The sequence below is a fragment of the Lithobates pipiens genome, unplaced genomic scaffold (genome assembly GCF_037356315.1).
Source record: "Lithobates pipiens isolate NorthernLeopardFrog02 unplaced genomic scaffold, aLitPip1_a1.2 Scaffold_22, whole genome shotgun sequence".
Classification (NCBI taxonomy): Eukaryota; Metazoa; Chordata; class Amphibia; order Anura; family Ranidae; genus Lithobates; species Lithobates pipiens.
Genome location: NW_027507784.1, coordinates 18,247,026 through 18,268,949, shown reverse-complemented (window position 1 = coordinate 18,268,949; position 21,924 = coordinate 18,247,026). Strand labels below are relative to the sequence as shown.

General features: G+C 40.2%; 2 protein-coding genes across 2 annotated transcripts; both read right to left on the bottom strand.

Moving 5' to 3' along the window:
* Window positions 1-500: 500 nt before the first annotated feature.
* Window positions 501-1,877, bottom strand: LOC143925367 (olfactory receptor 1M1-like). The gene has a single exon (XM_077449935.1). The coding sequence runs from the start codon at window positions 1,793-1,795 to the stop codon at window positions 839-841; it is 957 nt and encodes a 318-aa protein (XP_077306061.1). The 5' UTR covers window positions 1,796-1,877; the 3' UTR covers window positions 501-838.
* A 14,696-nt stretch (window positions 1,878-16,573) lies between these two features.
* On the bottom strand, window positions 16,574-21,700 carry LOC143923362 (olfactory receptor 5J3-like). The gene has a single exon (XM_077446980.1). It carries the CDS (start codon window positions 20,171-20,173, stop codon window positions 19,229-19,231), a length of 945 nt encoding a protein of 314 aa, XP_077303106.1. The 5' UTR covers window positions 20,174-21,700; the 3' UTR covers window positions 16,574-19,228.
* Window positions 21,701-21,924: the final 224 nt, after the last annotated feature.

Here is a 21,924-nt window from a genome sequence, read left to right as displayed (position 1 = left end):
GCTGTTTTTACAGCTTTTTACTAACTGATCACCAGTCTAGTGTAAACCCACAGTGTAAACACACATGTCCCCAAAACACACATGTCCCCACACATGTCCCCAAAACACACATGTCCCCACAACCTACATGTCCCCAAATAATAAAAAGACATGTCCCCAAATAAAAAAACACCTGTCTCCCACATATGTCCCACTAAAATCACATGTCCCAGTGATTATCTGCACACATATGTATGTGATCACCTGCACACATCTGTACATGATCATTTGCGTACATATTTCCGTTATCACACAAACCAATTATTATACACTTAACGGAATTTTTTTTACCAAAGACATGTAGCAGAATACATTTTGGCTTAAATTTATGACAAAATTCGATTTTATTGGATTTATTTTAAAATAGAAAAAATAAAATATTGTTTTTTTTCCAAATTTCCGCTTTTTTTGCGCTTATATCGCAAAAAATAAAAAACGGAGTCGTGAATAAATACCACCAAAATAAATCTCTATTTGTGCGAACAAAATGATAAAAATTTCATTTGGGTACAGTGTAGCATGACCGCGCAATTGTCATTGAAAGTGCAAGAGCGATGAAAGCTGAAAATTGGGCTGGGAAGGAAGGGGGCGAAAGTGCCCTGTATTGTAGTGGTTAAGGGTGGCATTCTGAACACCACTTTAAGGGGGACATTCTTCCTATTTGACCACCAATATAAGGAGAATTGTTCCTATTGAGCCATGATGATTTGGTTTTAGGTAGGGTTCCTCAAGACATGAAAATTATTTTTGGGGTTCCTCTACGGTTAAAAGGTTGAGAAAGCCTTGTATAAGCATTAGGTCAATATTGTCTCACATTCATTTGACATTTTGTTCCATATGCTTTTCTAGATATAGTTTTCCGAAGAGCTCCTTTCAGTTCATTGTTTCTCAGGCTGTATATAACCGGGTTTAGGAGAGGGGTGAGAACTGTGTAAAATACAGACAGCAATCTGCCTGCCAGAAAATCCATTGTTTTGGGGAGGAAGTAGTTGAAAAGAGCAGTTCCGTAAAATATGAAGACCACAGTGAGGTGGGAACTGCAGGTGGAGTAAGCTTTCCGCCTTCCTTCCTTCAATTTGATTTTCAGGATAGTTTTGAATATATAGACATATGAAAGGAAATTAATGAAAAAGCCAGGAACTGCAAAACATACAGCTTGCAAATATAAAAGTAAGTAATTGAGGAAAGTGTCAGAAGATGACAGTTGCATCAGCTGAAATAATTCACAGAAGAAGCCTGGGATGGTGGTGTGGTCTGGGAAGGCGAGTCTGAGGGCACAAATTGTGTGCACCAAACAACAGACAAAGCTGAAGACCCAGAAACAGAATGTCATCTGAACACACAAGTGAATGCTCATCATGGTTGTATAATGTAAAGGATGACAGATGGCAACATAGCGATCATAGGACATCAACTCAAGTATAAAGGATTCAGTGGTTAAAAACCAGGAGAAAAAGAAGACCTGGGAGATACAAGTCGGGTATGAAATCAGTCTGTTTCCAGTAAAGATATCAAAAAACAAATGAGATGTGGAAATGGAGGAATTGAAGATGTCTAAAACTGAGAGGTTTCCCAGGAAAATGTACATGGGGGTGTGCAGGTGGGAGTCTGAGACCACCAGGAAAATGATGAGGAGGTTCCCAGCGAGTGTGGACACATAGATGAGGAGGATCAGCAGGAATACCGGGATCTGAGAATCCGTGAGGTCTGACAAACCAAGCAAAATGAATTCAGACCGAGAAGTTTGATTTCCCATCAGAACCAAATAATTCACTAAGAGAGGGAAAGATAATGTGAGGGTTCAGGAAGACTTTGCATTTTATGCCGCGTACACACGGTCGAATTGTATGACGTACTTAGTCCGTCATACAATCCGGCGGACAATCCGGCGTACTTTCTACCGAACGGACTTGGCCACACACGGATACACAAACAGTCCACTGAAAGCTTGCGCGATGACGTACAGCACGTACAACGGGACTAGAAATAGGAAGTCCAAGACACAGCAAAGCACCCTTTGGGCTCCTTCTGCTGACTTTGCGTTAGTGGAAGTTTGGTTAGAGACGATTCGCGCTTTTCAGACTTCAGCTTAATTCGTCCGTTTTTGTTTTTTTAATTTATTCTCGAATTGGAATATTAATCATAAGATGAGGATGAATAAAGACATTTGTGATAACTCTGTGTGAATATAAGCAGCAAAGCAACTTCACTTTTCTTGCATTATGAAGAAGAAAAGAATGTGCTATATTAAAAAAACACAAAATTAGCAGCATGACGAATATGCAGCTTCAATACGAACACTAGTTTTACAAGACAGAGCGCTTCCGCCCTGTAAATCCTTTCTGGGCATGCGTCATTCTTAGTCCGTTGGACTAGCATACTGACGACCGTATTGTCCGCTGAAACCAAAGTACGACGGAAAGATTTTTGTGCAAACCGAAATTCTTAGTACTCCGGACTGCACGCTGAAAAAGTCAGCTGAAGCCCACACACGAGCGGATTGTCCGTTGAAATGTGTTTCAATGGACTAAGTACGTCATACGATTCGACCGTGTGTACGCGGCATTAGAAGACCCTGTTCACTAGACTGCAAAGGCTCCCTCACGCCAAGATATCCAAAACAAACAAATATATATTTCATTATTTTGCCATTTTAAATTAGTTTTAATATCCTACACATCATTTTACAAAAGCATTAAATATTGTTCTTCATGATCAGCCACCACTGAAACCAAGTTATCTAACAATGCGAGTCTGTAACTACTGTTGCTGAAATGTTATCCAATCAGGCAGTTGCATCTGCAATTAATGTGTTTTGTAGCTCGATTTTTCTTTAATAAACTTTAAATGATAAAAAAAAAAAATATTGTTCTTCACTAAAAATAAAGAATTTAAATGAAATTAAATATTTAAACATTTGTGAACTCTGGGGCTGTTTGCTCCCACATACAAACGACAGTTTTTATATTTTAAACACTTTAAGATAATTACATTCTGTTTTTCCTTTAATAGCATAATGGATAACCAAATTAAATAAGCTTTAGAGAATTAAAGTGGAAGTAAACTCCCCTATCGTTTTCAGCCAAGGAAGCTGCCATCTTTGCCTCTGTTTAATCTTCAACTGCTATGGTACTGCACATGTGATTCGTTATGACACCAGCCATTGGATGGCTTGATAGTTTGGATGAGAGCACAGCCAATGTGCAGTAAGCATTCCCGGCATGCCTTTTTTTTTTAACTGCTTAAATCCATGGGTTTACTTCCACTTTAAAGAACTATCGGCACAGCTACACGACCAATATTCTCATTTCCAGGACATATGGCTTTCGGGGATATCCTTTATGAAAAACCCTAGACCTTTCTTCAACTTTTTTTTTTTTTTCTACATTCCAGCCCCCCCTATGTACGAATATTGCATTAATGTACTTATTTAGCAAAAAACAAAACAGCTTTCTATTAATTCTATACAGGCTTACATCACTGTCTTCATAGCTGTTTAAAAACACTGTTTGATTACTTCTGCCTTACTTCCTAGACAGACTTTAGGTCACGGCACGGGAAGGAGTTGACCAGCTCATCTGATTAGCACACACCCTTCATCATCTACCTTCAGCTGGTCAACTCCTTCCTGTATCGTGACCAAAAGTCTGTCCAGGAGCCTTTAAAACTCCTATTTCAATTTATAGTATTGGACATCTTGTCGACAGGCCCGTGTTGTTTTTTTTCTTTTTCCCCTTTTCTTTTTCTTTTCCTTGTCTTTCTCTACATGTAGCCATGGTTTTCAAAGCTTAATTTTTTAACGTACAATTGCAATCCTATATTAAAATGTCTTATGGCAATCTATGTTAAGATCCATAGGTATATCAATAAATATATATTAAAGGCACCTATGAGCTCTACTGTATATTTCCATGTTGTTAATTGTATTTCTTTTTTTTTTTCCTTTTGTAAGTTTCTACAAATTTCTATGATGAACATTTCAATAAAAATATATTATATAAAAAAAAAAAAAAAAAATTCATATGTGAACAAACCCAACGGTAAATAATGAGAAAACAGTTCTTATATGTTTAAGTTCATACAATGGGCAGATAGAGCACAGTGCCTAATACAAGTGCGTGTTTCATAATCATGTTCAAGTGGTACCATGATAACATCATACAGTATGATCATTCTGTAATAGTTGGGACTATTTATAAAATGGCATTATATACGCTAAATATATTTGAAAGGTCCTTAAAAAAATATATTTTACTTATTATTTTTTTTATTTTATTAAATGACACATTATAAAATATTATAAAATATTATACACACATTATACAATATTATAAAAATTATACATTTGTAATAGGTGGAACTATTTATAAAATGGCATTATATATGCTAAATATACTTGAAAGGTCCTTAAAAATATATTTTACTTATTATTATGTATTTTGTTTTATAACACATTATTATTATTATTATTATTATTATTATTATTATTATTATTATTATTATTATTATTATCATCATCATCAGTATTATTATTATTATTATTAATAATATTATTATTATTAAACGTTTATATAGCTTTGACATATACTGATGTGTTATACAAAGGACACTGAGTCAATGACACCAGTCTGCGCACCAGATGTCCCACCAAAGTCATGCACTATTATTATTATTATTACATTTATAAAGCTCTAACATTTTCTGCAGTGTTGTACAGAGAACACTGAGCCAGCCACATCAGTCTCGATATACATTAAGGCCCCTTTCACTCAGGCAGACTGTTTGTTTCATCAGTTCAGTCATGTTTTTTTCAAAGCAAAAATGGATGACATTTACAAAAAATTTTCATCAGTTTATCATCCATTTTTCATCTGTTTTTTTCATGTTTTTTTTTTATCAGTTTTTTTTTTATCCATTTTTTTTAATTCACCAACTAGAGTCCTTCACCACTTGAATACTGGAGCCATTTTTTCATGCAAAAACAACAGACCATTTATTTGCTTAAATCAGTTTTTCGTCCTATTCAATTTTTTAAGAGAAGAAAAATAGAGCTTTGATGCGTTCCAAAAAAACAGACGTAGATAGAAGTAAGTAAATGGATGTAAATGGATGATCGTCCGTTTACATCTATTATTCCATAGAGATGCTAAAATGTCCATCAATGGATGGATGAAAAACAGATAAACAGTCTGCATGTGTGAAAGGGGCCTTACTCTCTTTCTTTTGTGAGTGCATTTTTTATTTATAAATAAGAAAATAAGGATGCATTCATGGATTTTTTTTCCATTATTTATTGCTAGATACATTGTCATTTGATGTAGTTTTTTTTTTTTTTTTTTATGACAACATAATTGTATGGAAAAAGCAAAAAACAAAACAAAAAGATATGTAGAGATAGAGATCTGAGTTGTTGGTTAATATAAATAACGCTGATAATTATTATATTATGCTGGGTTTAGTAGCTACGAACAATTGGAAAAACAGTGTACAAAGTCCACACCTCCCAACTTTCTGAGATGGAAATGAGGGACATCTATCAGCAAAAGTATACAGGCATAGGACACACCCTTTGCCACACCCCTTAAAGGAGAATTGTACAAAAAAAAAATAAGGTTGGTTAAACCCACAAGTGCTTTTTTTACAAATGCAGCAATTTAGAAATCAGATGAAAAGTTCTTTAATGACATTATTTCTTTAATAAAATATTAAATGGGATATTTGATATGGGACATTCAACAAGACATTGTATCAATTATGTATTCTTTTATTTTTTTACATTTCCACCATAAAATCTTTCCATTATGCAAAGCATTAGTATGTAAAGGTCTAATGATAGTAAAAGTCTAATGATCAAGGGGGGTGTCAGTGTAAAGCTGGGTGTGAACATCTCATCATTACAGGGCCCTTTTCTGAGAAATAGACAGACTGAATTTATCATATTTTTGGAATCATAGCTGAATATACCAGGAAAGTGTGATAATGCACATTGTAAACACTCACCTATCTATTCAGAATCCCTTACTGGTGATGTATATGGTCTGTGTATGGGAATAAAGGGGATATATAGGAGGGATATTCAGCATTACAATGCTGTATAATTATTAGGAATGATTGATCACTTTATAGAACAATATTTCATGTATAAAACAGTCAACACCTTCCTGTTATAGACAGAGAAAATGCATCCATTAGAGGTCTTGTTATCAGATCTGGTGTTGGTCGGGTTCCTTCATCCAGTTCTATAGAGGAGATCGGAGTGTTGGGTAGAGAGGACACACAGGTTCTCTCCCCACCCTGCACCATCTTACTGTATATAAAAGCATTCAGGATCTCCCTGAGATCTCCATCCATATACCTCCTGTGTCCCATTACACTGCTGAGATCTCACTGGGGCCTCATGACACAAGACAATCCAAAAATATATTTTTATTTCTTTCTTTCATGGCAAAATTTGTAGAAAGGTCTTCTTTTTTTTAATCAAATCCTTTTCATTATTTTATATGAAAACAACATTGAGACAATACAGACAAAACCACAAAAATAGAGATCACACCAAACCAAACCCCCCATAGAAATAAATATATATATATATATATATATATATATATATATATATATATATATATATATATATATATAAATAATTATCATTGATTTATATATATATATATATATATATTATTATTATTGATTTATAAAGCACCAACAGTTTACGCAGCGCTTTACAATGTATAGGGGGGACAACACAATTACCGTACAATACAAAAGGTACAGGAGGGCTCGGCTCATAGAGCTTACATTCTAAAGGGTGGGGGGTGGTGATACAAAAGGTAATAGCTGCAGAGAATGATTTGATGGGAGCGGCTCGGGGACAGTTAGGTGGGTGTGGGATAGGCTTCCCTGAATAAATTAGTTTTCAGGGAACTCTTAAAGGTGGACAGGGTAGGGGCTGAGCGGACAGACTAGGGCAGGGAGTTCCAGAGGATGGGAGATGCTCTGGAGAAGTCTTGAAGGTGAGCATGAGAGGAGGTAACAAGGGAGCTAGAAAGCAGGAGGTCCTGGGAGGAGCGGAGGGGACGATTTGGGTGATATCTGCAGATGAGGTTGGTGATGTAGCTGGGGGCGATGTTGTGGATGGCTTTGTATGTTATGGTTAGCATTTTGAATTTTACAAGGTGGGGTAGGTGAAGCCAGTGAAGGGATTGGCAGAGAGGGGCAGCAGTCGTGGAACGATTAGTGAGGTGTATTAGTCTAGCAGCAGCATTCATAATAGACTGAAGGGGGGATATATATATATATATATATATATATATATATATATATATATATATATATATATAAACCCCAGACCACGCCCCTTCAACAACCACCCACGGAGTATATATAACACACACACAAAAAAAAAAGAATGACAATATCCAGTATTACAAAGTACACAGTACCCATTGGTACCTAAGTCATATATTTAAGCCATCTAGACCAGATAACAGTAAACTTATTCAGGGATTTCCTTAGGGAATGTGTATGCTTTTCAAAAAGAATGATCCTATTGAGATCAACAATCCAATCTGACACAGGCGGTGGATGTGGAGAGGTCCACTTAAGAGCAATCTGTCTACAGGTAACAAAAAGTGCACGCCTTATAGTATTACCAATAGGGGAGGTATAGATAGAGGTATCAAGGTAACCCAATATACATATAAGCGGTTCAAATGGAATATTAATATCCAACACCCTATTTAAGGTACCAATCACCTCCACCCAGTGTCTTTGAAGTTTTGGACATCAGCACAAAAGATGTATTAATGTACCTGTGTTACCGCATCTAGCACAGGCTGGCTCAGATTTCAGTCCAATTGCACAGAGAAACTGCGGAGTTCTATAGACCCTATGGAGAATAAAAATCTGGGTCAGTCTAAGTGATGGAGAAAGAGACACCCTAGACGGGGACCGGAGGACATCGTCCCAAATCTCCTCAGAGATGGGACCAATATTCTTCTCCCAGCCAGCCTGAGAACGCATGGGGAAGTTCAATAGAAACCCATCTGACAATACCCTATAAGTAACTGAGGTAAGACTCTTTGTTGACCCTGCCTGTACTATTTTATCTAAGACAGGGATAGAGGGGAAAAATATCTTCTTAAAAGGTCTTCTTGAATTTAATGGTATTAACTTCTTGAATTTCCTGTTATTGGTAAATTAAAAAAACGTAAAACCCATTTGACCAGGAATGCTAGAAAATCAAGGTCTACATTCATTTTGTGATAAATAAATCTTCCGTGGAGTGCGCCTGTCATAAGAGAAGTATGTAGGATGTGTTCATTTGGGTTAAAGTCAGAGCTCTGGGCAGGACAATAATGTTTTTCCACACTAAACTAGTCAAACCATGTCTTTTTGGAGCTAGCTAAAACACATTAGAGTGTATTATCTGTGAGACAACAGCCACATGTATTATTAATAGGCTAGACAATTTGTCAGCAGGTAGGTTAATCTGCAACATAAGAGGGAGAGACAATTCAAGATTGTTCTTGAAATAGAAATGAGAGTGAATTATCTGAGAGACCGTAGCCACAAATATTGTACAGTGGCAGGACAGTGAAGCTCCAGATGGCAGTATACACCGGTAACCATCCCCAAGTCAGGCGATCGGAGCCTCACTATACCCATGGAAAATCTCTGATTATTTGGACATGATCAGGATAGCTTATTCTGTTGAAAAACAGGAGAAAATAAAGGAAAGAACTAATGCAGCCATCACATCTAAGAATTGGAGTCTGCAGCTGCAGAAATTGGGGGGGGGGGGGGGGGGGTGACTCTTAAAGACATATTTAATTTCTCTGCTTCCTTTCTTTCTATTATTCCCCCTGTCTGGTATTGCAGGCAGTATCCAGTCAGAGTGTATACCCACATCTTAGAGTGCCTGTTGGTTTGTTCCCACTATGCCCTGCTGAGTGGCTCCTGTCCTTATTGGAAGAATTTCTGAGGCATCAGAGAACAACCACTCCCTGCAGAGGGCTTAACCTGCCGGTGCTTATGACCACGCTCTAGAGGGAGTCCACTTGTTCAGGTAAGGGTTCCCACTCCTAGAGTGGGATCTTCTCTTCAGCTTGGGTTCTCTTCTTCCTCCTCCCCTCTCTTCCCCTGTTGGTGAAGGTGGATAACCCTTGGAACTTTTTACCTCAATTCAATGGATTCCTCCTTTTTTCATTCATCTCATTACTTCAACTGACTCTTTTTGATTTTATATACTTTGTATTTTCTTTATTTAATTATCAATTTTGGGCTTCTATCATCTAGTATCAAGTTTTTTTTACATGTATACATGTATTTAGTGTTGCTGAATTGAGTTGAGTTGAGAGGAATCTAAATATAGCGCGGTCTTACCCTAAAGGGTCTCGACGCGCAAAGCAAAGATCCTGGAAAGAAAGGGCACAGGGACCAGAAGCAGCACAGAGTGGCAGAAGGGTAAAAAAAAAAGAGACTACGCAGGAACTGCCTCCGTGAAAAGCCAAGTCTTCAATAACCTGCGAAAGACCAGAATAGTGGGGGCCTCCTGGAGCTCAACAGGGAGGCTATTCCATAGTACGGCACCCTGGTGGGAGAAGGCCCGACCACCACGCCAGGTCTTCTTAGGCACTGAAATGTAGAGGAGATCTCTGTTGGTAGATCTGAGTGATCTGACAAGAGCTTGTTTATGAAAACGAGAGCAGAGATAGCTTGGGGCCAGGCCTCTCATAATCTTAAACATAATACACCCTACCTTAAAGAAGGTGCGATAGTGGACCGGCAGCCAATGCAAGGTGCAGAAGACAGGGGTGAAATGATCCCTCAACAGGACATCCATGAGAATAATTCTTGAATGCTTTGAGAATTTTTGAATTTTTGAATGCTCACTGTTTATTTATCTATCAGCACTGTATGTCACTTAATTTGTGATTTCTCCTATTTAGCGCAACTTATATCTTTTTTATTATTTACTTGTACCATAGAGATATTTGATGTTTTTTTTGCAGCAATTCTTATATTGCTCTATAGCGTGGTATTAACTTTTTTTTTTATCACTTATCACTTCTCTATATTAATGGAAATGGCCTGAGTTGCTCCAGGAAATGTCAGAATCCCATCTGAGTTTTTATTTTTTTTATTTGTATTTTAATATGTATTTAGTTTTACATTTTTGCCCTATATTTTTAGTGCTGCTGCAGTGGGTGGGTTGCACACAGCAGAGGCCAAGTACATCTTCAGCCCCTCTGCTTTGCCAGCATTTTCTTTCTCCTCTTATGCATCCAGCATCCAGTTAAATTGTTCTTATATTTGTTTATTGCATAATAGTTGAGGACGTACTGGAGGCTTATCTGTAGGTGGGAAACCTTGTACAAAGCAGCAGAAAGGCAGGCAGCAGAAAATGGAGGGGGGGGATCCTACATCCAGGGGTATGGTCCAGCAAAAATTTAATGTAGAATCCAACCCAAATCAGGACTGTCCGAAAAACAAAAATAAATGTAGGGTGAGAGGCAGCACCTCAATGGGACTTATCAGCATTAAATGGCTTGCACGTTTCCTTAGTCTTCACTTTTCTCATCCCACACTGCACAATTTTCTCCCGATTAAACCTTCATGGCATCCATGGCCTCTAATGGCAGGGAAGAAAGTCTCGCTAAGGATTTCAAAGGCTTAGGATATGCCATGCGGGAAAGATGGTTTTGTCCAGGCTGAGGAGGGTCCAGTGAAGGCTTGAGCCTCTGCAGAATACTCCCAGACCCACCCCTCCATATTCAACAGCATCTTTCCCAAGGCAGATATCTCTCCCACAGCTTATGGAGTGGAATAAAAATAACTCACATGCTTAGCATAAGGCAAGCTTGGCAAAACTGCTGGCTTTGCAGCTTCTCCCTTTCCAGCTTGTGAAATCACCTCTATGTAAGTTTATGTGCCGTGCTACACTAGAGTGGCAGGTGGCCGGCTCTTAGGGATTGGCCGAATGAACGGTTTGCACCAGAACTTTTGAACCGCGAAAGTTCGGACTCGAATAACGAATCCCATTAAATTCAATGGGACCCGAACGTCCAAAATCAAAAGTGCCCACTTTGAAGGCTTATATGCAATTAATTGGGCATACAATGGTTATAGGGGTTTGTGTCCTGCTCTGGTTGACATGTATCAATAAAAAAAAGTTGTGAAAACTTTGTTTTTAAATGAGCAGAGATTTTTTTTATTTTTAAAGTGAAAGCATGAAAATGAAAAATTCCTTTCAAAATAGTACCTGGTGGGTCTCCTTATGCCGCGTACACACAATCAGACTTATATAGCATCCTCTGGGACTGTGACATCACAATGGGTGGGGACATCACCCGGTGATGTCCCTATATAAGTCGCTACACACGGCGTCCCTGTCATTGCGGCCAGAGAGTGCTTCGAGTCAACATCTCAAGGAAGAAGAACAAGAAGAAGAACAAGAAGAGAAGGCGGCGGTGGCGGCGGCGGCGGCAGAAGACCGGGCCACTGCTAGTAAAAGAGCTGGAAGAAGTAGCGAAGGCCCAGCAAGAAGAACTGAAGAGGGGGGCAAGACCCCTGAAGTCGCAAGAAGAGGCAGCGGCGACAGAAGACCGGGCCACCGCTAGTAAAAGAGCTAAAGGAAGAAAGTGGAGGCCCGGCAAGAAGAACCGAAGAAGGGGGCAAGACCCCCGAAGATGGGGACAAGATCCCCGGAGTCAGAAGAAGACCCCCGGGCGGCGACAAAGAAGAAATCCAGGGCTCCTCCGCTAGTAAAAGAGCTAGCAGAAGATAGCGGAGGAGTCCGGCGAGAAAACCCCCCAAGATGGAAGAAGACCCCCGGAGCTGTGCAATAAATTATTTTAAACCGTTGTGTTGTGTTTTTTTAAAAAATTTTTTACCAGGTGAATGGGTAGGGTTACATTGTGCCCCATATTCATTCACATAGGGCGGGGGGCCAGTATCTGGGGGCCCCCTTATTAAAGGGGGCTCCCGGATTCCGATAAGCCTCCTCCCAACGGCCAGGGTTGTCGGGAGGAGGCCCTTGTCCTCATCAACATGGGGACAAGGTGCTTTGGGGTGGGGGGGCTGCAGGCTCATCCCCACCCCCTTTCCTGACCGGCCGGGTTGCGTGCTCGGATAAGGGTCTTGTATGGACCTTGGGGGGACCCCCACACAGTTTTTTCGGCGTAGGGCTTGCCCTTTAAGTCCATACCAGGTGACGGGGCCAGCGACGATTTGGTGTCTCTACGCCCTTGTACACACGGTCGGAGATTCCGACGGAATGTGTCCTATCAGACCATTTTGTCAGATATTCCGACTGTGTGTGGTCTGCATCGGACTGTTTCCGTTGGAATATCCGACGGACCAAGTTTTTCAACTAGCTGGTAAAATTTTCCGGCAAAATGCTCCTATCGGACATACTCTGATCATGTGTAGCCTACTCCGACGGACAAAGTGCCACGCATGCTCAGATCAAATTCCTAGACCAAAGCTATTGGCTACTAGCCTGAACGTAGTACCGTTATGTACAATTGTATTTTCAGACAATTTAGTCTGACCTTGTGTATGCAACATCACTTCCGGACCTCTTCCGGAATAATCCGTCAGAATTACTTTGGTTATCGGAATCTCTGACCGTGTGCACAAGGGCTACCAAGAGTCGGTCATACACTGAGAGGTTTTATCTAAAACATCTGACCCTTTGGATCCCTGATAAGTTTCAAATAATACATTTATCATGTATAAAAAAAAAGGATATACTCCAGAGATAGATCGACAACCCTACCACTTTATAAAACTATGGTTTGGCCACATCTGGAGTATTCTGTCCAGTTCTGGTCACCAGTCCTCAGAAGGGATGTGCTGGAACTGGAGAGAGTCTGAAGAATGGCAAAAACTTTATAAGGGGATTGGAGGACCTAAATTATGTTGAATGACTGCAAACACTAAATGTATCCTCACAGGGGTGTGCAGTGTACAGCAGGGTAGGGTGCTCAGGGGTGCGCAGTCTATAGGGTGCAGCAATCAGGGGTGCACAGTGTACAGGGGTAAACAGTTTACAGAGCTAAGGGGTCAGCAGTGTACCACCTACCACCCCCACATCCTTGACTGGATTGGCATCTCAAATCTCCCCTTTTCCCCCATCCACTTTAAATCCTCTTCTCCCCAACCCCAAGTGTACAAATGCCACCAAAAAATCCTCAGCACTCCTTGGAGTAGAAAGGACAGAGCTAGCACCAGAGCCCTGTGTACATGGGCTCACTGGGGTATGCCCAGGCCCACTCGGCACACCCTGTATGCACGCCTATGAATGCAATGATTATACATATAAAATAGGTATAGTAGGTGTATGACATATATTGGGATATAGGATAAAGCACTGTTCAATCATGCTTTAGATAATTTTATGAGCTATCAAAACTGAAACAGCAGGCTTCCAAAGCCCTCTTTTTTTTAGAGGTCCACCGAATGGAAATTTTGGTGCTGAAACCAAAAATGCAGAATGCACTTGGCCGAAAACCGGAAACCAGTTTTTAAAAAAATATTTACATTTTTATATAGAATTGTTTAATTAATATCATCAATTTACGTGAATATGAATTGTTTGCCAATCATTATTGGCACCTTTAGCGCAAGAAAAGCTCAAGAAAAATGTATCCCTTTAACCACTTGACCACTGGGCACTTAAACACCCTTAATAACCAGACCAATTTTCAGCTTTCGGTGCTCTCACATTTTGAATGACAATTACTCAGTCATGCAACACTGGACCTATATGAAATTTTTGTCCTTTTTTTCACACAAATGGAGCTTTCTTTTGGTGGTATTTAATCACCGCTGGGTTTTTTATTTTTTGTGCTATAAAAGAAAAAATACAGAAAATTCTGTAAAAAAATGAATTTTTCTTCATTTCTGTTATAAAATTTAGCAGATTAGTAATTTTTTCTTCATAAATTTTGGCCAAAATTTATACCACTACATATCTTTGGTAAAAATAAGTACAAATTGGTGGATATTATTTGGTCTTTGTGAAAGTTATAGAGTCCACAAGCTATGGTGCCAATATCTGAAAATTGATCACACCTGAAGTACTGACGGCCTATTTCAATTCTTGAGAACCTAACATGCCAGAAAAGTACAAATACCCCCCAAATGACCCCTTTTTGGAAAGAAGACATTCCAAGGTATTTAGTAAGATGCATGATGAGTTTTTTTGAAGTTGTCATTTTTTCCCACAATTCTTTGCAAAATCAAGATTTTTTTTACTTTTTTTTTTTTTTCACAAAATTGTCATATTATCAGTTTATTTCTCACACAGCATATGCATACCACAAATTACACCCCAAAACACATTCTGCTATTACTCCCGTGTACGGCGATACCACATGTGTGAGACTTTTACACAGTGTGGCCACATACAGAGGCCCAACATGCAGGGAGCGCCATCAGGCGTTCTGGAGCACCCAGGACAATTCTGACATTTCTCTCCTACATGTAAAAATCATCATTTATTTGCTAGAAAATTACATCGAATCCCAAAACATTATATATGTTTTTTTAGCAAACACCCTGGAGAATACAATGGTGGTCGTTGCAACTTTTTATCTCGCACGGTATTTGCGCAGCAATTTTTCGAATGCTTTTTTTTGGAAAAAAAACTGTTTTGTGCTTAAAAAAAAAAAAAACACAGTAAAGTTAGCCCAATTTTTGCATAATGTGAAAGATGAAGTTACACCGAGTAAATCGATACCTAACATGTCACTCTTCAAAATTGCACAGGCTCGTGGAATGGCGCCAAACGTCGCTACTTAAAAATCCCCATAGGCGACGATTTAATTTTTTTTTTACTGGTTATATGTTTTGAGTTACAGAGGAGGTCTAGGGCTAGAATTATTGCTCTCGCTCCAACGTACGCAGCGATACCTCACATGTGTGGTTTGAACACCGTTTTCATATGTGGGCCGGACTTACGTATGCGTTCGCTTCTGCATGCGAGCACATGGGGACAGGGGCGCTTTAAAAAAAAAAAAAAATGTATTGTTCATTTTACTTTATTTATTTTAGTTTGACATTTTTTTCCCCAAAAATAAATTTTTTGATCACTTTTATTCCTATTACAAGGAATGTAAACATCCCTTGTAATAGGAATATGGCACCGGAGGGAGGCGGGAGGGGGGGGTGTCTATGGCTGGGTATTGCAGGGTATCACCGACTATGGCTGGGTATGGCTGGGTATATCAGAGTATGGCTGGGTATCGCAGAGTATGGCGTTGCAGAGTATGGCGTTGCAGAGTATGGCGTTGCAGAGTATGGCAGGATATTGGAGGGTGTTGCAGAGCATTGCAGAGTGTTGCACGGTATTGGCGGGTGTTGCAGAGCATTGCATAGTGTTGCAGGGTATTGGTGGGTGTTGCAGAGCATTGCTGAGTGTTGCAGAGCATTGCAGAGTGTTGCAGGGTATTGGCGGGTGTTGCAGAGCGTTGCAGAGTGTTGCAGGGTATTGGCGGGCGTTGCAGAGTGTTGCAGGGTATTGGCGGGTGTTGCAGAGCATTGCAGAGTGTTGCAGAGCGTTGCAGGGTATTGCAGAGCGTTGCAGACTATTGCAGAGCGTTGCAGACTATTGCAGACTATGGCAGACTATTGCAGACTAATGGCAGGGTATTGCAGAGTTTTTGCAGGGAATTGAGGGGTTAATTTTCGGTGAGCAGCGATGTGGGCACTGCAGATGCAGCCCACATCGCTGCTGACACCGATCTCCTCCCCCTCCGCTGTTCCGATCGGTACAGAGAGGGGGAGGGAGGAACCGGCGTCATAACATGACGCCGGTTTGTTTACAAGTGATCACTCCGTCATTTGACGGAGCGATCACGTGGTAAACGGCCGCGACGAGCGACCGTTTACCGTGATCCGTGATGCGCCGGGTCCTGTGGACCCGGCGGTCATGGATGCTCTCGAGTGCGCGCCCCAGGGGGCGCGCGAGAGCGGAATTCTGGGAGGACGTCATATGACGGCCTCCCACAGTTAAGAAACCGCCCTAAAGCCGTCATTCGGCTATAGGGCGGTTATTAAGTGGTTCAATTCTATGTATGTCTTTACACTGGCCAGTGTTATGTTTTGGATGCAGTTTTTGAGCCACATAACCTAATAAAAACCTCATAAGCACTGCATGGTAAAATCGGCCCAAAATTGCGGTAAAACCATGGCAAATCACGGTAAAATTGTGGTGCGTTTTTGGTGCCATTATCAGCACCATGCCTGAATTTCCAATAACACAATTTTTGACCGAAATTGACAAAATGTTTTGGCAGCCGAAATTTTAGTGTATCTCTAGCTTTTTTTTGTTCAATAATCTTTTTCTTCAGTTTTTTTACTGGCACAGATTTTTTTTCTTGTCCTTTTTTACAGTACATGTAATACACTTTAGTTCAATTCTCTGTTGATGCAGCTTACCAATAAATATTTTCTTGTTGGTATAGATATCAAGATATAAAGGCTAGTCAATTTCACAAATTTTTTTATTTGAATATAATATCTAATACAATAAGTCTTTGAAATTGTATACATTTTTCTAATGTATTTTTTTTACAGTAATTAGAAATATCATTCTGCAGTTCTCCTCTGGTGGGTTTGGTTTTACCAGAGCTCTGAGGAGAGCACCCTTTAGTTCACTGTTTTTTTTAGACTGTATATAAGATGATTCAGGAATGGGGAGAACATGCATATATAGTAGCCACTAGTCAGCCAACTATAAAAAAGTGGTTGCATGAACCATGGACAGCCATGAGGTAAGAACCAAGGGTGGAAACATGCCTTCTATCTTCCATACTTCATTTTTAATCTCAAGATGTTTTTTAAGATGTAGACAAATGAAAGGAAAGTAATAACGAATGCAGTTATCCAAAGGGGTTTGTAGAACACTTCTAGCTAAAATCAATACCTGAAGAATTGATTAATAATTGTACAGTTCAAAGATTAGAAATTTTTTTCCTCAATTTTTTTTTCGGATGACATTTTATGGCCTGACATACTTTAGCCTCATACACACGATCGGACTTTGTACAAACTTTCCCGTGGACTTTTGTACAAAGGGCGTAGTCCACAAGTTTGTATTGCATACACACGATCTGACTTTTTGACAACAAACACGAACGTAGTGACGTCACAACGTACTGACGGCGCTTCAAAAGAGGACGTTCAATGACTCCAGCGCCACCTTTGGTCAACTTCTGTATTGTAGTCTGACCTTTTGCATTGGTTCTGAGCATGCGTGTTTGTACCTTGTACAAAAGTCCGATGCTTTTGCGTACACACGATCGGACTTTGCTCCATCGGACTTATGTTGTCAAAAGGTTTGTCCGTTCGCACAGCCAACAAAAGTCAGATGAAAACAGAAAAAGTTTGTCCGATGGAGCGTACACACGGTCGGATGTTGCTCCAAAACAGCTAATTTGCATGTTTGTTGTCAAAAAGTCTGATTGTGTGTACGGGCCTTTAGTCATTCTTGCCAGAGCTCTGAAGAGAGTAGCTATCGGATCACTGTTTCTCCGGCTGCCTATAAGAGGATTCAGGAAATGGGTTAAAAGTGAAAAATGCATACAGTATACCAGAGAACCTAGTCAGCCAATCAGTTACAGTAATTCTTAATTTCGAGTTGGATGCAGTTGAAGAAAGTGGTTGCATAAAACATGCGGACTACCTTGACTGCTGGTAGAAAAAAAAGCCTCCCATCTTCCATTTTAATTCTCGAGATGGTTTTTAAAATGTAGACATATGAAAGGATCATGATGAAGGATGCAGTGAGACCAAAGCTTATCCAAAGGGTGTTTTCAGGTCACTTCTAGCTAAAATGTATTCAGGAAAGGGGTGAACATGTACAGTATATACTACAGACACTAGTCATCCAACGAGAAGACTCTTAGTTTTGGGTATAATGTAGCTGAAGAAAGTGGTTGCATAAAACATGAGGACTACCGTAAGTTGAGAACTACCGGTGGAGAAAGCCTTCCATCTTCCATCTTTTATTTGAATTTCCGTGATAATTTTTTAAATGTAGACGTAGGAAAGAAAAGTAATGAAGAATGCAGCGATACCAAAGCTTATCCAAAGGGGGTTTGTAGGACACTTCCAGGTGAAATCAAAATGAAATACATTTTACTAGTTTAAAAATTAGAAAAATTGCTACTCTATTTTTTCTGTTGACACCTTATGGCCTTGACAGCCTTTGTCACTCTGGTCAGAGCTCTGAAGACAGCAACTCTCAGCTTACTGTTTCTCAAGTTGTATAAAAGAGGATTTAGTAAAGGGGTGAAAAGTGAAAACTGTATATACTAAAGAAGACATTAGTTGGACATCCAGAAAATTCCTAATTTTGAGTTGAATAAAGGTGAAGAAAGTGGTTGCATAAAACATGAGGACTACCATGAAGTCAGAACTTCTGGTGGAAAAAGCCTTCCATCTTCTGTCATTCATTTTAAATGTAAATACAAGAGAAGACTGGTGTATTGGGGATAGATATTGACTTTAAATTATCATGTGAACCAAAAAATATATGTACATACAAATGAAGACACCATCATAAATCAATCAGTTACTGTATGTATAAAATGCAAATATATACTATATATAAAAATATATACAATCCCAGATGTATTAAGACCAGTTAATGAGTCTATTCCTAACACAGCTGGCTGGGGAGAGGCTGTCTGCTGAATGGGCTGGGAACACTGCAAGAGAGAAAAGGGATGGGGAGAGAGGCGCCAAGCCACCAATAGTGTAGCAATTTTTACAGGTGTTAGTAAAAAAAGTTAAAATACAAAGCTTACGCAATCACAGACATTGCTGATGTTAAGCATTGGAACAAGCTTCATATAAAAGTCATCAATTCTGAATTCAGTCCACACCCGAGCCACTGACAGGTGCACAGTGAAGCCGGGGCAGGATTGCAGGCAAGCAAGCCATCATGGGAGACTCGATCTGTCAAGGAGCTGTCAACCATCCAGGATGCTGGGACCAATCAGAATGCATTTCATAGGCCAAATCTTGCGTCCTTCATCAGCCTCTGATCAGTGAGACCAGAGCTTACCCAAAAGCGTTTCTTTAGATCACTCCCAAGTAAAATTAAAATCTAACAAATGAATAAATATTTTTGCAAATTTCGAGATTAAAAAAATTGTTCCTCAAACCTTTTTTGGTGTTACTTCGATAGCCTGGCAGCCTTTGCCACTCTGACTAGAGCTCTGGATACAGCAGTTCTTAATTCAGTGTTTCTTAGACTATATATAAGAGGATTCAGGAAAGGGGTGAAAAATGTATATATTACAGATACTAGTCGGTTACCTAGAGTATTGTTAGGTTTGGGTTGAATGTAGTTGAAGATAGTGGTTGAATAATACATGAGGACTACTGTGAGGTGGGAACTACCGGTGGAGAAAGCCTTCTGTCTTCCATGCTTTATTTTAATTCTCAGGATGTTTTTTAAAATGTAGACATAGGAAAGGAAAGTAATGAAGAATGCAATGAGAGCAGAGATTAACCCAAAGGTATAAATAAGTAGGTTATTGAGGGATGTGTCAGAACATGACAGCAGAATCAGCTGATATAATTCACAGAAGAAGCCTGAGATGGTGGTGGAGTCACAGTAGGCCAATCTTAGTATAGAAAGCGTGTGCACCAAGGAGAAAATGGAGCCCATAGCCCAGGCACTAGAAGCCAACTGAAAACACCTAGTATTGCTCATTATGGTTGTGTAATGAAAAGGAAGACATATTGCAACATATCGATCATAAGACATAACGGCTAGTAGGAAATACTCAGTGCTGGCTAATAAGCTGAAGAAGAAGGCCTGGGCTATACATGTCGAGTAAGCAACCAAATTGTTTCCAGTAATAGTGTCAAAATACAGATGAGATCCAGACACAGAGGGGGTACTGATGTCTAAAACGGAGAGGTTTCCAAGGAAAATGTACATAGGGGTCTGCAAGTGGGAATCAATAGCCACCAGAAAAATTATGAGACAATTCCCAGCCAGTGTAGCCAAATGAATGAGGATGAGCAGAAGAAACAACGGGATCTGAAAATTTGCGAGGTCTGACAGGCCAAGCAAAATGAATTCAGGCTGAAAAGTTTGATTTTCTATCATAGCCGAAGAGTTCTTATGGCTACCAGAGCTGCACCGTCAAGATTCAACAACACTGAACACACAGGACGATATGTATTAGGAAGGACACAAACACTGCCTTTTGTTCCACTTAGTGTACCTTGCAAAACACCAAAATCCTGCATGATATAAAAGGAGAAGCACTTTTAGGAGCAGCCACTTTCTTTTAGCCTAAACTCCACTAACCACCTCTCTATTCCTTTTCAATGTTACATTGTGTGTAATCCTGGCATACATTGAACTGAATGCATGCCCAGGAAGTGAGGACCTTGTACCACCATTCCCACAGACATCACACAGTCAGAGCAGGCACACAACTACTCACACATAATTAGAGCAGGCACACGCTACACACACCCACAGTCAGAGCAGACATACACATACTTCACACACATATCAGAATTGGAGCAGACACGCACATTCAGGGCATACATACAGATACACACTTTTAGGCACACGCACAGTCAGGGCAGGCCCACACACTCTCTAACCACTAGCCAACTAATTACCGTCATTATACTGCGGCAGGTTGGCTCTCCTGAGCAAACCGTCGTAGCTGTACGTCGGCCCTTTAAACAGCTGCATGGCGGGGGCGATCTCCACTGGCCATGCGCGATTGCGGGCACGAGTAAACACACATTCATTCCCATTCTGTCAGGAGAGGAGAGACAGATCATCTGCTCCTACTAGCAACAAATGTGGGTATACCCCTAAGTGAAAATGTCCAAATTGGGCCCAAAGTGTCAATATTTTGTGTGGCCACCATTATTTTATTTTTATTTTACTTTATTCTTTTTTTTGTTTACAAACTATTTTTATTTGGTACAAAAGGTGGTACAATAGGCCACCATTTTTCCAACACAAGACAAGTTGAGGCGCAAGAAATCATATAATATACCCAAACAGGGAGGGCTGTCTACGTAAGAAGCATTTAAAAATACAGTGTTACTCTGTATATATTTGTGGTTAAGTCCAATGGAATATATTAGTTTTTCATATAGAGGAGTCCCACATACAGGGCTGCCACCGCCGGGGAGCTGAAACCAAGTTCTCAAGTTGCTACAGGATACAAAAGAAGAAAGAGAGGGGGCGCCTCTGGGTGCAGATTTTTTTAAAAAGTTTTCACACATTTATTAGTAAACAAAAGGATTTACACTCACATATTCCATGAGTAAAACGAGCATTAAAAGGTGTGGAATCATCTGATTGATTCCGTCATGTGTTGTAATCCAGTCTGCGGGTGTCCTCTCGCACCTCTGAGCGTTTCCACTAATAGATGTCCAAAATTGCCGGCTGTAGTGGAGGCAGGGTATGTAGTATCAAAGCGAGGCTTGGTATACTGTGGCAAGCAGGCGCGGCGCTATGACGTCATTTCCTGGCGACGCGTTTCCTGAGCGCTCGGGTCGTGATGGAGGGACGGCCGCGCTCTTTCATCAGGCCAAATCAGGCCATTTTTCCAAAACTGCCTTAACCCTCTTGGGCATGGAGTTCACCAGAGCTTCACAGGTTGCCACTGGAATCCTCTTCCACTCCTCCATGACAACATCATGGAGCTGGTGGATGTTAGAGACCTTGCGCTCCTCCACCTTCCATTTGAGGATGCCCCACAGATGCTCAATAGGGTTTAGATCTGGAGACATGCTTGGTCAGTCCATCACCAGCTTCTTTAGCAAGGCAGTGGTCATCCTGGAGGTGTGTTTGGGGTCGCTATCATGTTGGAATACTGCCCTGTG

Coding starts and splice junctions, on each gene's coding strand:
- LOC143925367 (XM_077449935.1), bottom strand. CDS start 1,795: ATGGGAAATCAAACTTCTCGGTCTGAATTCATTTTGCTTGGTTTGTCA.
- LOC143923362 (XM_077446980.1), bottom strand. CDS start 20,173: ATGATAGAAAATCAAACTTTTCAGCCTGAATTCATTTTGCTTGGCCTG.